This window comes from Eurosta solidaginis, chromosome 3 (genome assembly GCF_040869045.1).
Source record: "Eurosta solidaginis isolate ZX-2024a chromosome 3, ASM4086904v1, whole genome shotgun sequence".
In the NCBI taxonomy this organism is placed as follows: Eukaryota; Metazoa; Arthropoda; class Insecta; order Diptera; family Tephritidae; genus Eurosta; species Eurosta solidaginis.
The window spans coordinates 258,176,800-258,191,418 of record NC_090321.1 but is presented as its reverse complement, the minus strand read 5'-3'; the positions used below and the strand labels follow the sequence as shown (position 1 = coordinate 258,191,418).

The following is a 14,619-nucleotide window of genomic DNA, read 5'->3' as shown; positions in this document are numbered from 1 at the left end:
AAGAACTCTGGCCTCTTGGTAAAAACGAAAAGCTTTCTGGAACCTATAGCTAGAGTGCTCCAACTCGCACGCCCTAAATCTGCTATCACTGGCCAAGCCTAATTTTAAGACATATGACAACAGAAGGAAGTGTCCAGTGAGAATACCCGTCATAAGTCTACAGGCCTCTCTCTACACAACGCTTGGATCCTCGCCTTCTCTTAATATCGCCCAATCTGCGTGGGACGTCTACGTAGCAAGCTTCGAGGTATGCACCCTTTTTAGCTAGCTCATCCGCTTTTTCATTCCCCCTATTCCCACATCCACTGAGGCCAAATATGTATATGCAGATGTATGCTTCGGCGGCCACTGTGGTGTGATGGTAGCGTGCTCCTCCTGCCACGCCGTATGCCCTGGGTTCACACCCCGGGCAAAGCAACATCAAAATTTTAGAAATAAGGTTTTTCAATTAGAAGAAAATTTTTTTAAGCGGGGTCGCCCCTCGGCAGTGTTTGGCAAGCACTTCGGGTGTATTTCTGCCTTCCAGATGCCGTTCGGAGTTAGCATAAAACATGTAGGTCCCGTCCGACCAATTTGTAGGGAAGATCAAGAGGAGCACGACGCAAAATGGAAGAGAAGCTCGGCCTTAGATCCCTTCGGAGGTTATTGTGCCTTACATTTATTTATCTTAGATGTATGCTTCTCCCTGTCATGATTCTTTCCAAGAATCGCTTACATTTTAACACACTTTTAGATGTTGTTCTACGTGAGATTATTAGATGCTTCGCTGTCAATATAAACATTGACGTGGCTGCAGTTTAAGGTATCTTCTAGGTGGAGTGGCATACAGTACCGATATCGGGGTTGTTTTCAGGGCTTCTATACTCCCTCTAATTGTTTGAGGTATGCTCTTTTTTAATTGGCCGTTCACAAAAGAGGGACTCCATAGTATAGCATGGGCTTTAAAATTTCTGGCAATATCTAATAAGAGAGAGGGCCGACAGACTCGACTTACACCCCGCCTCCATTTTGGTTTTGAGACAAACCGGTTTCGGCGTTGTGCCATCATCAGTGTCGATTTTCGTTCTGTGATAAAACTTCATACCCTTCCTTGTATTTCCACCTTTCTTTCTTTTACCAACAAAACTTTCTATTCGTTAAAAATAATAGGCTTAATTGTTAATTATTTTGCAATGCATAATCGCTGATGTGCTATAAAAGACTCTGTCTTACAGTCACAACCACTTTTTTAAATAAATTGAAATTGAATGATTCCTAGATTTTTGGTATCAGGTTTCACCTGCAGGGTCACAACTCCTAGCTTAGGCCTAGACCAATTTGGGACCCTATACTTACAAGTAAACAAGAATATATCCGCCTTCTCCGCCTTGGTGCTTAACCCGACATTAAATGCCCAGGTATGTCTATCCGGAAGCGCCTGATTCATCAAAAAGTTAGTTCTTGAAAAACACTTTCCACTTATGACAACAGTATTGTCATCTACGTACGCCGTAGGTCTGACGGGTTTCACATCGATCCGACAGTTGGTTGATGACCAGTGTCCACAGGACAGATGACAATATACCGCCCTGCGGCCTGCCCCTGTCCACCAAATTTGTGGCCTCCAACAGCACGCGCTGATTGAATGTAGCGTAAAACATGCTCTGATTTTTGACATAAAATCCCAACTTAAAATCGAAAAGACTAAACTTTGCGTTTCGAAAATGATCACTAAAAAGTTGTCAACAGTTATGCTTGCTGAGAGCGCACAATAACACCCCCAGCGGGTTATCGGGCTTAGAATAAACCCGCGGCAGGTATGAATGTCGTAGGAGGCGATTAAAATACCAAATTGATGCAACGGGTTGTGTAGCGCAACCCTTTAAATGGGTTGCCAGCGCAATATATAGCTTCTCCATCTCAATTGTCAACTTCACCTATCCGTGGCGAATCCTGTTTCTTTAATAGCGAGGCTATGGCGACCCAAAGTTCCTCATGGATCTATGGGGAGGGAGGGCGGTATGGCCTAGAAGTTTTTATGTGGTCATACCAAGAGATGGTCGTTCCAGAGATGGTCGGGCTAGTACTTTAAGGGTGCTTGTTACCGGAACGTAACGGATCTGCATCCGGAAAAGGACCATCAACATCGATAGCACTCTCCAAGGCCTTCAAGGAATATCCTTATCGCTACAACAACAACAACAACAACATCATTTTATTTTGGAGAATACGAACTACTTCACGGTAAGAACACTAAACGAATAAACAGTTCCTAAAATTTGTTATGGAGGAAGGTTTTTTGTAGCGTAAGTGTGGCATGGCTCCACTTCTGACAGATATAATAGGTTGGGTATATAAATGCGAGCAACCCCACTGGTTCCATATATTTTTCAAGTTTCGAGGATTATTTTCTTTCAGTGCGTTTCGAAGCAGCATGACTAAAGATCTTTACTGCAGATTAATTGCGAAACAACAAGACATTCTATATCCATAAAAAAGTGTATTGACGGGGTTTGTGCTCGAATATCTATATGTACTTACACAATGTATGGGTTCATCTAGCCGAAGTCGCACGTTGCTCAGAAAACCCTGTCAACAGTTGCCACGTAATAAAATGATAAACACGAAAGCGCTAGCAACTTACACGAGTAAACTGAGTCTTTTTTGGGTTATTACTTAACAGTTGGCGAGCAAGCGAGTAGTACCAATGGTACAACAACAAATCTTTGTGGTACCGACCGAGACACATTGCGAAAGCTAACACTACCAATAAAAGGAAAGTCCACAAAAGTTAATGTGGCTACGATGCGGTTGGCAGCAATGATGTCATCTTGTATTTATCACCATAAAATGAATGCCGCTCAAAAAAGATTTAACGCATGGTTGGCTACGAGGTGTTGATTGTCGGTTAGACCACATAAGCTAGCTTAGATTATAGCTTAGTATGAATGAAATTCAGTGGTTGGAAAAATACTGCCAGGTTGGTAACTCATATGCGCAGTTGTACTTGATACGCATGCGCAGAGGATAACACTTGCAATCTGGTGCAGTATATAGCAAGATTTGTTTACTCGATATGAATGAATGTTGTTTTTTACGATACTCAATAGTACTAGTTGGCAAAAGATAACTACTGAAACTGAAATGCACAATTGATTTCCACATTCTGGATAATTCTACAGCACAGAACGTGATCCAGTTAAAATGAATTCGGTTCTTTTTAAAACAGCTTAGAAGATCTTTGACGATTAAAAGAGTGAATGAATGGCTGATTTGCTTTAAGACGACTCTCACTTAAAAAACAGCTTCAGCGGCAGTTGGGTTGGTACCAGACCAATAAAAGGTATACGGCTGCCGATATTCGTAATACTCACCAAAATCTTCGAGAAGTTACAACGACGACAAAGAAAAACCTGTGTTTGGACGAAAAAGCCTCGGTTGTTTGCACTGCTTCCGAGAGGCAATTAGTATGCGATAGGGCTTACACAGAGTGTATAATAGGGAAGTCAATCCGATACTTATGTTTATCAAGAGAATATAATGATAAACATGTACCCGGTCGAAGCCCGGGCTGTGAAGGTGCGATAAGATACATAAAGCTTGAGTTGTGAGCACTCCAGTACCGTTGATTTCATCCCCATATAGCTTACTATGTGATGGTTATCGACCCACTGGCAAACTTCAGCTTTAAGGCGTAGTAAAATGTAGAACGGGGATTTTTCAGTTTGGTCGTTAAAACAAACTTCTTGTAACACTAACGACTCATTCAGTCTATGTGAGGTCCTCTTAGACCGGCCAGTCCAACCTAACTTAACCTAAGATGTAGAAGATCTGAGAAAGCGGATGATTGGAGGTGATATATTCTGTCAAGAGGTCAAGATATGCCGAACGTCGCCGCACTCCTTATAGGTGGCATGATGAGGCATGTTATTCTTGCTCTCAAAGTACCTTCCATGTGAACTAAATTAATAGCAGTATAAGAAGTGTTCAACGATTCGTCTGTGGGACGATCATTGAGCGATAAGATCAAGCCTTTCAGGTTTTCTTAGCCTTCGGAATTTGAGTTTCTGAAAAAAGTGCAAAGAGATCTGCCAGAGATTCGGTATCTCAGTTTTCATCGAAGGTGCTTAAATAGCTTGAGTAGTGGGAGCTTGAGTTTTTGCAAAACTTCCAACGGTGCCCATATCTAAGCAACTTTCGAACTCAGCAAGAGTGCTACAATTCAATTTTTTCGATATTCAAGGGGCATGTACTACGTATGAAAATAGTAGCGCTAGCAGGATACTCATCTTATGCGATAGCCAGGTGTCTCTTAGGACTTTCGGCGCATTGGCGATAACATTAAGTTTGGGCTTTTCAGTATACGCAGAGGGCCATACATCTGCCTAGTCTGCCATCGTAGGAGCGAAGGAGATGCTTGCGCTACCAGTACTCTCCAAGGGTTAGAACTTCCAGTGATGGCTCAGAGAGCCTAAAATATTGGTGGCAGCTCTTTAGAGTTTCTAAGAGTTTGTAGCCATCATTCAACAAAAATAATCTTTTGTAGTTCTAAAAATGTATAAAAGGAAACTCACCGGCGACTGGACAATTGGGCTTCATGCACGGATGGGACTGCAGCAAATGACTTCATGTCGAAGCCGCAATTTTCCAGCGGCGAAGGAAACTGTGGAGTACCAACAGTGCGACTGTCCGGCGCAGGCTCGAAGCAGAATGAAATTTCTTGAAAAAATCTTTTTCAAGATTTTACCAGAACTCCAGAAAGTTGCTAATGGTGCGAGAAGGGAGGGAAGCAGTGTGGGAGGGAAAATATTGATATTAAGAGGAGAAAAAAGTAAGACAAAACTTTCTGAAAGTTGCTTCAAATTATGTAGGGAATTCAAAGTTAGGACAAAGTTTTCCTTACCTTCTGGATATGTAAGCAAACTTATCGGTTACAAAACCACTGCGCCGATTTTGATGAAACTTTCAGGAAAGTTTTGCTGCAAAGTATATCTGGAGAGTGTTTCTCTGCAGTTTTTTTCTGGGAAGGGGACCAGGCACCACCTTATCCCAAAAAAAACTTTTCTATGATGCAATTTGCTTGAAATTCGCTACAGAGACTCCTTTTTGCCTAGCTTAATACTTATTTCTTTCTGAGAACTAAACCAGGGCCCGACCTTTTATAAATAATCTTATATCATATTCGATTTGCTGAAAATTGTTAGAAGGGTACCTGTTTGAACAGGTTAGTATTTGAGGAACTTTTATTTACGGGAAGGTGACGTATTCTAAAAAGAATCATATTTACAGCGCGATTTGCTTGAAATTCGCTACAGAGACTCCTTTTTGCCTAGCTTAATACTTATTTCTTTCTGAGAACTAAACCAGGGCCCGACCTTTTATAAATAATCTTATATCATATTCGATTTGCTGAAAATTGTTAGAAGGGTACCTGTTTGAACAGGTTAGTATTTGAGGAACTTTTATTTACGGGAAGGTGACGTATTCTAAAAAGAATCATATTTACAGCGCGATTTGCTTGAAATTCGATACAGAGACTCCTTTTCGACTAGCTTAATATTCCTTCCGTCAAGTGGACCAGGGGCCAAACTATCCTAAAAACCTTGTTTATGATTCAATTTGCTTGGTACGCGGCTATCTTGAGAAACTTCGTAAATCGTTTTTATGGTGCGATTTGTTTGAGATGTGCTACTAAGGTAGCCGTTTGAATAGATGAATGTTTGGGGTACTTTTCTTTGCGGAAAGTGGACCAGGCCGACCTTTCTCTTGAATTTTGGAAAATATGCAGCTTTTGGTTAGGTGGATGAAGGGGTAGATATATTAGAATAGTGTAGGAAAAAGAGAAAGCGTTGGAGAAAAACCGAAGGGAAAAGGAAGTGGAGAATAAGGGGGAGGAAAGAGTATTAGCTATAGCTAAATTAAGTATATTTCTCAAACAAAGACTGATTAATGAAATTATTTTTTGCCTGCATTAATTACTTGGTGGGTATATCAAATTCGCTACCAAACAAACTCAAACAACCTTACGAGTCTTTTCTATTCTAATATAAACTTTCAATGCTTTCCGTTGCCAATATAGAATGATTCTCATCGCGTAAAATTACAATCTTTGAAACATTGCTAATTCGTTTTGATTGCAATATCCAGCCTCTATCTGTGCCGCCTCTCATAAGTTAATCAAAATAGTTGTGGCATAATTTCACGCGCCATAGCTTAGCCAATTCAAAACTACGCGAGGTGCGATGGTAATTGGAATATAGCCAAGATGTTTTACTTTAACCTTAAGTTTACTTTACTCACCTGATCGGGCCTCAGACCGGGCGGCACCCATGTATATTCCTCTAACGCGCAACCGCTGTCATCGTCTGAATGCGATTGTCGTTGCATATCGAGTTGCTGATGACCGACCAATGCGAACGGCGCATGCGCTGACGATGGATGTTGTAGTAGCGATGGTGGTGAAGGTGATGATATCGCAGGCGATAATTGGTGGGGCGCATGTTGTTGCTGTGAGTGTTGCGGTAAGCCATGTTGCTGCTGCATTCCATGTTGCTGTTGTTGTTGTTGATGATGCTGATGTTTCAGCGATGAAGTCGAATATTTGGATGATGAAGAATGCGCTGGTGAATACTGTTGGGGTGCATGATGTGCCAGCAAACCAATCGACGAAGCAGATGAATGCGGCGGCGCTAGCGGTGGCAATTGATGATGTGGCGGCAAATATTGTTGTGGATGCAATTGATGATGGGAAGCATGCTGAAGATGTGGCGGTAACAATGGTGGTTGTTGTTGGTGCTGCTGATGTTGTGGCAACGTAGGTGGGTGATGATATTGACGTTGTAGTGGTAATGGTGATGTTGGCAGTCCCGACGCATTTGCATTATACAAAGCGCTTGCCGAAGAGCTGCTGGGTAAAATTCCGCTAGCGAGTAGCGATGATGTTGCACCTGGCGTGCCAATGCCACTGCTACCAGCTGCTGCCGCCGCAGCTGCTGCTGCACTTGGTGAGAAATGACGCGGTAATGTTGGTATTTTTTGTAAATATGATACTTGTGTTAATGGCGTGCGACTGAGGGGCCTGCAAAAAAGATAAAAAAGAAAAAGAATGCTAAAGCAATGCGTATAGAGCAAATTATAAAATGGGAAGTAGAAAAATGAAGTAAAAATTAATTGAACTTGGTGGTGTGCGGTGTATCACGCGCATAGCATTTGTATTGGCGCGTCGCATTGCTATTGATGCGCCATAAACGCGCCGTGATAATCAATCTTTTTCCAATTTTATTTTCCACTAACTAACTGCATCCATCTGTTTTGCCTATTTTTTATAATTTCTTTTTCGTAATTTTTATTTAGCAGCATTCGCTTTATATTCGAGCTTACTGCAATATTCAACCAACTGTGCGGCATGCAGCATAACAAATTGAAAGTTAATTAAATTGTAAAGGGGCGCTCTTTCTGCGTGGTCGTATGCCAAGAGGTGAAGTTGAAAGTTTCCAAGAAAATTAGGGCGCAATATTTCTACCTACATTTTGTATAGCTTTAAGTATTACTTTGTTGCGGTAATTATAGATGACCTTTATTCACTCATTGTTAATGGTGAAATATAAAAAATTAGGTTTTTCGAGGTAAAACAAAACTGGGTGGGAATCTTATTTGAGCGTTGATAATATAGAACTTCAATACGTGTAGGTTAAGAAGACGAACGCGGTGCAGCTATTGGCGCTGGTTGAAAAAAGCGAAGTCTTTCGCAAAACCCTCAACAGACAGTAAAAGTACTAGGTGACCTGCAATAAAGTGGAATACTAGCTTACGAATCGTGGGCATTCCAGCATTATGATCGGTTTTGATGAGATTACGCTCCTAGTATTGTAGATTGCGCAAAAGCTTTAGAAGGAAGTCGCTTCATCGTCTATTAAGGATGGTGTGGATGAAATGCTATATGCCGCTTTAAACACCCTGCAAAAATTGCGACTAGTCTAGGATGAATCCGGTATGAGTCGCAAAGGAGTATGCGACTATAGCCAGTTCTGATCTCTTTATATGGGTTGGAGTGGTCCCTTTTGTTTAAGCATGTCGTATGGAGAGACCAATTGTACCTGTTTATGCCTGAACGGGTTGTGTCGGACTAGTCCTCTTTATACACTTACAGGTACTATCGGACAGATCCTTTTTGTAATGTTCGACACTTCCTTTGTACCCCTTTGGATACTATTCAACACGCCCTCTTTTTCCCCTACGAGTACTGTCGAACAGATCCTTTCCCTACTGTTTGACACTTCCACTTTGTTCCTCTGTGGGAAATGTCCGACAGGCCCTCTTTATATCAATACGGGTGGTATCGGACATATTATCTTCGTACCTCTACAGCCAGAATCACACAAGTCTCTTTTGTTCGCCTATGAGTACTGTCGGACAAGTCCTTTTTTCCATTTTTCCATTTTTCTTAAATAATGCTATTCAATCACATTTAACCTTTTTATTTTATTCATTTCGTTGCTGTTTGTTTTTCATTTTATTTTTATTTTTTTCAATTGGCTACATAAATTTCAAACTGACTGATGCCAAATATAACCAAAGGGACTATAGGGGATCAATTACAACCCGATGTGGACAAAAGAGTTCAATCGCAAACCGCTCTCTTTAGGGATATACGGCACGATTTTTTGGAGGGTATTCATGATTTATCATAAAAAATGCGCGTTTGAACGTCCAGTCGTTTTAGCTGTTGCGTAGCATGTCACGTCAGCATTATTTGTTTCGCGATAATTGACGCCAATCGGATGCACCAAAGAGAGCAAAACTTAAACCACCTGCTACTCCTGACTCAGTCTAGATCTCCCCTCTCCTTTACTTCAAATACGGATACGGGATCATCTTCAACCATTCGTATAACCAGACCAGCATAGTATAGTCTATAGTTCCAAATATTAGGAAGTTTAATATTAAGTCGTATAAAAAAGAGCCTATCAATGCGCCAAGCTCTGCCAACTTGACGTCGCAGGTTATCAGAGATTGGATGACAGAATCGAATAACTTTTTTATAAAAATTTACCGATTGTCAGGGCATAATGACATCGCTAATAGCTGCCGCGAGAATTTGTTAGCGTAAACGCGCACCGCGCACTAGTTCCCCTTTTGGACAGTTGGGTCTCGAGAAGAGAAATTTATCGCTAGGCCATATCTTATCAGGTGTAGATGTATTTCTAGCCTGATTCTGATACAAAGCGTTCGTTCGAACTATATCGGAATGGGAAAATAAAAATGCTACTCCTTCATGTGAGTTTAAGTGTTTCGCCTCAATGTTTTTTGTTAGTGAGTGGAAGTAGACGACATAATGTGGAAATAGTTCTGAATTGATACGGAAATACTCCCAAAATGTTCTTGGGATAGTTCCAAAATGGTACAGAAGTGATGCCGAAATAGTCAGAAAATTTTCTCAAATTTATTCCGAAATGTACTTGAGTTTGTCCTGAATAGATCCCTAAATAGATCGCGAAAACAATCCCGAAAAGGTTCTGAAATAAAATAGGCTAGAATTGATCCCGAAAACAATCCCAAAGTGATCCAGAAGCTGTCTCAAATCGATCCCGAAATGGTCATTGAATAGTCCTGAAATTACCACAAAACGATACTAAAACCATCTGGAAATGGTTCCATAAAAATACTGAAGTCATACCAAAATAGTTCTGAAATGATTCCGAAGTTGAGACATTGTCACAAAATAAGTCACGACAAAAATCCAAAATGGGTAGCACCAAATAATGTATTTTAAACCAATCTCAAAATCGTTTTCGAAAAAAATTGGAAATTCATCAAAAATCTAAAAAATGTACGAAATTTTCGAACTTTTGTGCGGTTTTGTAGCCTAATCAATTTTAGTCCATCAAAGTGCAAGTTATAGGACACTCAAAGCTCGTATTGATTTTTGTTACAGTTTTTTCGGAGGGTGTTTCAGATTTTCTTCTCATCAAATTTAGAGCTTTTATCTGCTAAATTTAGGCAGATAGGACAAACAAATTTCATTTCCGAAAAATCATTTGTATGTGGGATAAATGCTAGAATGATCCGAAGACTTCATACCTTTCATGAATGGGGCTGAACAATAATCTTATCCCGTTCCTAATCTCCAAATAATCGGATGTATAAGATGAGAAATATATAGTGAACAGTTGTACATACATAAACGATTTTTAAGATAAATATAAAATAAAAAATGGCAAAAAACTCCCTTATCTGAATGATCGGTTCTATGCGATATATATTATATATAGCTCCGATCGAAATGATTTTTTCAGGATATCTTCTATGATATATTAGAATATATATCAACGAGTTTTACATTTATACTTTCTAAATTGCGGCAGGAATAACCAAAATCGTCTTATCTGAACGATCGGTTCTATGGGAGCTATATGTCATAGTGGTCCGATCCTACCGGATCCGACAAATGTCTAATATAATACAAAAATACATCCTTGTGCCAAATTTCATTGAGATATCTCAAAATTTGAGGGACTAGTTTGCGTTCAAACAGACAGACGGACGGACGGACAGACGGACATGGCTATATAAACTCAGTTCGTACCCTGATCAATTCGGTATACTTAATGGTGAGTCTATCTTCTATATATCCCAACGTTACAAACATCGGACCAAAGTTAATATACCATTTCATGTTCATGAAAGGTAGAAAACAGACAAACAGACGGACTAAATCAACTCAGTTCGTCATCCTAATCATTTCGATACATTGTTATAAAGCTTACAATGTTCAGATGCGTGACAAATTTGATATACCACTTAATTTTCACAAAAGGTATAATAATATTTTATTTGTCGAAATCTGATAAAAATCGCTAATGCGGTGTTCGTGTTCGCTGCTGTAAATATTTGGCCACATCGAATTTGGTTTAAAACTTAGTCTATACCGGTTTTCTTAAGTGAGTCCGCAGAAATTTGTTTCAATTTAAATCCAAAATAGTGGTAATTTCTTAAAATAAGGAGACAAGTTTTTCGAAGTGCTCTGGATCAAAATTGTGCGCTTCACTTACTGGGCAAACACAATCATCGGTGAAGTTTCAAATTCAAACGAATAAAAACTTAAGAAAAGGCAGTTATTAATTGAGAAGTTTCTAGTTTAGAACAAATAAGTTTGAACAATTGCTAAACCCGACGAACGGTTAAAAGTTAATAGGCCCGACGCATACGATTTTTAATGCAGCATCATGCGCTAACAGATGAGAAGATTGCATGTATTTGCATGAGGAGCGACACGATGCTGCATCAAAAATCTTATCTGTTGGACCTATAAGACTGCAAAATAACCGTATATTCATTAAAGTTTTTAATATTGCAGAAAGAAACTCATTCTTTCCAGGTCATAGCGCTCTGCTTACTGATATAATAGTCCTTCCATAATCCCGTCCATCATCGTTTCGTTCGTATTAAGAAATGCAATGTTCCCTACAGGCACTTATAGTCCAATTTTTTTCTCCTTTTTCAGCTGAACGAATAAACATTTGACACTTAAGCTCCCCTATCAACTGTACAAAATATTACAACCGTAAATGTATCATGTGCAATGCAACAATAACAATGTGCAAAATATTGACACCAATGAAAATATTTGCAACCAAATAAAGTTTATACAAAAAGTACGTGAAAATGCTTGAAATTTGGTGCACTCGTGGATTTCGGCATTATTGTTGCTTACTTTTTTTTACAAACAAGCAAGGCGTTGATATTAAAACTCGAAAAGAAAAAAAAATATTGCATTTACGCGCCGTTGTTCACAATGAAGCGGTGAACACGCGTCATGAACCCGCCAAATATATTCGCCAACATGCATTGACAGCTGTCAAAGGTATGTAAAAGTAACATAATAACATATGTATAAAAAATTCAGACATATGTACATATGTATTTATGGATTATATATGAGCTTGCAGATATTTTTGTTCGTATAAAAATTCATAAAAATGCAGGAAGCATTATTACAGTTTTGTTTTTTTATATTTGTCCAAAAACTGCAGCATTCAATTCATATTTTATTGTATTTTGTTTCATGCTTCCATATGTGGCTGGCGTTTATAGAAAACGTATTTGTTGAACTTTCCTGATAACATATTTGTTGCTGGGGGAATGCAACAATGTTGCTAACTTGCTATTGATGGTAAATTAAAAAATAAATCTAAAAATTTAAATATTCCATTTAATAGAAAGCAATGCGCGAAATCACAGTTTAATGCTGTTAGCAAATTTTAGTAGTTTTGATTTATTGATTATATCAGGCACTGTTGCCAGAAATAAATGAAATTATTTACAGATGCAATCTGTGTTTTATAAAATTTTTTTTAAAGTCAAACATTTGACCACTCTTCTATTACTACTACTACTTTAACTATTTCAACGCTTGCAAAAGTATAACCCCTGCAGTCAAACCAATTAGTTGTATACTAGAAGAATACTAGTTTGCCAAAAATCCCAACTAGTTAGAGTTCTGCTCTCGAACCAGTCCCAAAAATTCAACTGCAAAACCTACATTATCCCAGTCGTGTAGATGTAGTTGTCTAGAAAACCAGTTATATGTTTCTGAGATAAAAAATTCAATAACGCTCGGAAAAACATAGTTTCGAGGCATATGAAACAGCCAATCGAATCGAATGGAAAATACACGAAACGAAAACAATATTAGGTTCATCTTGCTTTAATAATAAAGTTGCTATCCCTCGATTTCTGTCTACACCGTAAAGAGTTTGTGCCTATATGTGAGACTTTTTTGTACTAAATATATAACCAATTCAAATGGATCATACCTGTTTTACTGAAAATGAGTGCAAAGAACTGCGTTTCAATTTGAAACTAGAAACACTTGGCCTGGTTTCCAACCGACGTGCCACGGATTATAGTAGCTTGCTCAACCCACTGAGCTATAAAATCTCTCTAGGAATGTTTCAAAAAAGAATCTACGACTTACAGCAATTTTCACAGATGAAATATTTTTTTTTGAATTTTCTGCACCAAGTTTAAACACTCCGGGTCTTTTTTATTTTATTCAAAAAAGTTTTAAACTGAAAGTAAATCTATATATATAAAGAGAAGTGTACATTTTGATTGTCACTCCATAACTCGAGAACGGCTTCACAGATTGCCATGAAATTTTTAGGAAGGATACAGGAAGGACAGATGATGGTTAGTTGATTTTGAAATCCCAAGTCGGTTTAGCCATTCTTGAGTTATGATTTTTTTTTAGAAAAAATTCTAAATTTGAAAAAAATAAGTAAGGAAGGTTAAGTTCGGGTGTAACCGAACATTACATACTCAGTTGAGAGCTATGGTGACAACATAAGGGAAAATAACCATGTAGGAAAATGAACCGAGGGAAACCCTGGAATGTGTTTGTATGACATGTGTATCAAATGAAAGGCATTAAAGAGTATTTTATGAGGGAGTGGGCCATAGTTCTATAGGTGGACGCCATTTAGGGATATATCCATAAAGGTGGATTAGGGTTGACTCTAGAATGCGTTTGTACGATATGGGTATCAAATGAAAGGTATTAATGAGAGTTTTAAAAGGGAGTGGTGTGAAGGCGTTTTCCAGATATCGACCAAAATGTGGACCAGGGTGACCCAGAACATTATATGTTGTACCGCTAATTTATTTATATATGTAATACCTGCCAAGATTTTAAGGGTTTTTTATTTCGCCCTGCAGAACTTTTTCATTTTCTTCTACTTAATATGGTAGGTGTCACAACAATTTTATAATGTTTTTTCTAAAGTTATATTTCGCGTCAATAAAACAATCCAATTACCTTACCATGTTTCATCCCTTTTTTCGGATTTCGTTCATATTTCATACCAAGATAAAGTGAGTTCAAGTAAGCACGTGAACTAAGTTCATTAAAGATATGTCGATTTTTGCTCAAGTTATCGTGTTAGCGGCCATGCGGAAGGACAGACGGACGACTGTGTATAAAAACTGGGCGTGGCATCAACCGATTTCGCCCATTTTCACAGAAAACAGTTATTGTCATAAAATCTATGCCCCTACCAAATTTCAAAAGGATTGGTTAATTTTTGTTCGACATATGGCGTTAAAAATATCCTAGACAAATTAAATGAAAAAGGGCGGAGCCACGCCCATTTTGAAATTTTCTTTTATTTTTGTATTTTGTTGCACCATATTATTGCTGGAGTTGAATTTTGACATAATTTACTTATATACTGTAAAGATATTAAATTTTTTGTTAAAATTTTACTTTAAAAAATTTTTTTTTTTAAAAGTGGGCGTGGTCCTTCTCCGATTTTTCTAATTTTTATTAAGCGTACATATAGTAATAGGAGTAACGTTCTTGCCAAATTTCATCATGATATCTTCAACGACTGCCAAATTACAGCTTGCAAAATTTTTAAATTACCTTCTTTTAAAAGTGGGCGGTGCCACGCCCATTGTCCAAAATTTTACTAATTTTCTATTCCGCGTCATAACTTCAACTCACCTACCAAGTTTCGTCGCGTTAGCTGTCTTTTGTAATGAATTATCGCACTTTTTCGGTTTTTCGAAATTTTCGATATCGAAAAAGTGGGCGTGGTTATAGTCCGATATCGTTCATTTTAAATAGCGATCTGAGATGAG

At 38.5% G+C, this 14,619-nt stretch overlaps 1 protein-coding gene across 10 annotated transcripts in view; it reads right to left on the bottom strand.

Moving 5' to 3' along the window:
- pk (prickle) overlaps positions 1-14,619 on the bottom strand; it is a 601,495-nt gene that overhangs the window by 49,706 nt on the left and 537,170 nt on the right. For all 10 annotated transcript variants that reach the window (XM_067776088.1, XM_067776090.1, XM_067776091.1 and 7 more), the window contains one exon: positions 6,280-7,057. In XM_067776088.1, the coding sequence (XP_067632189.1) occupies positions 6,280-7,057 (778 nt within the window). The remainder of the gene's footprint in view (positions 1-6,279; positions 7,058-14,619) is intronic.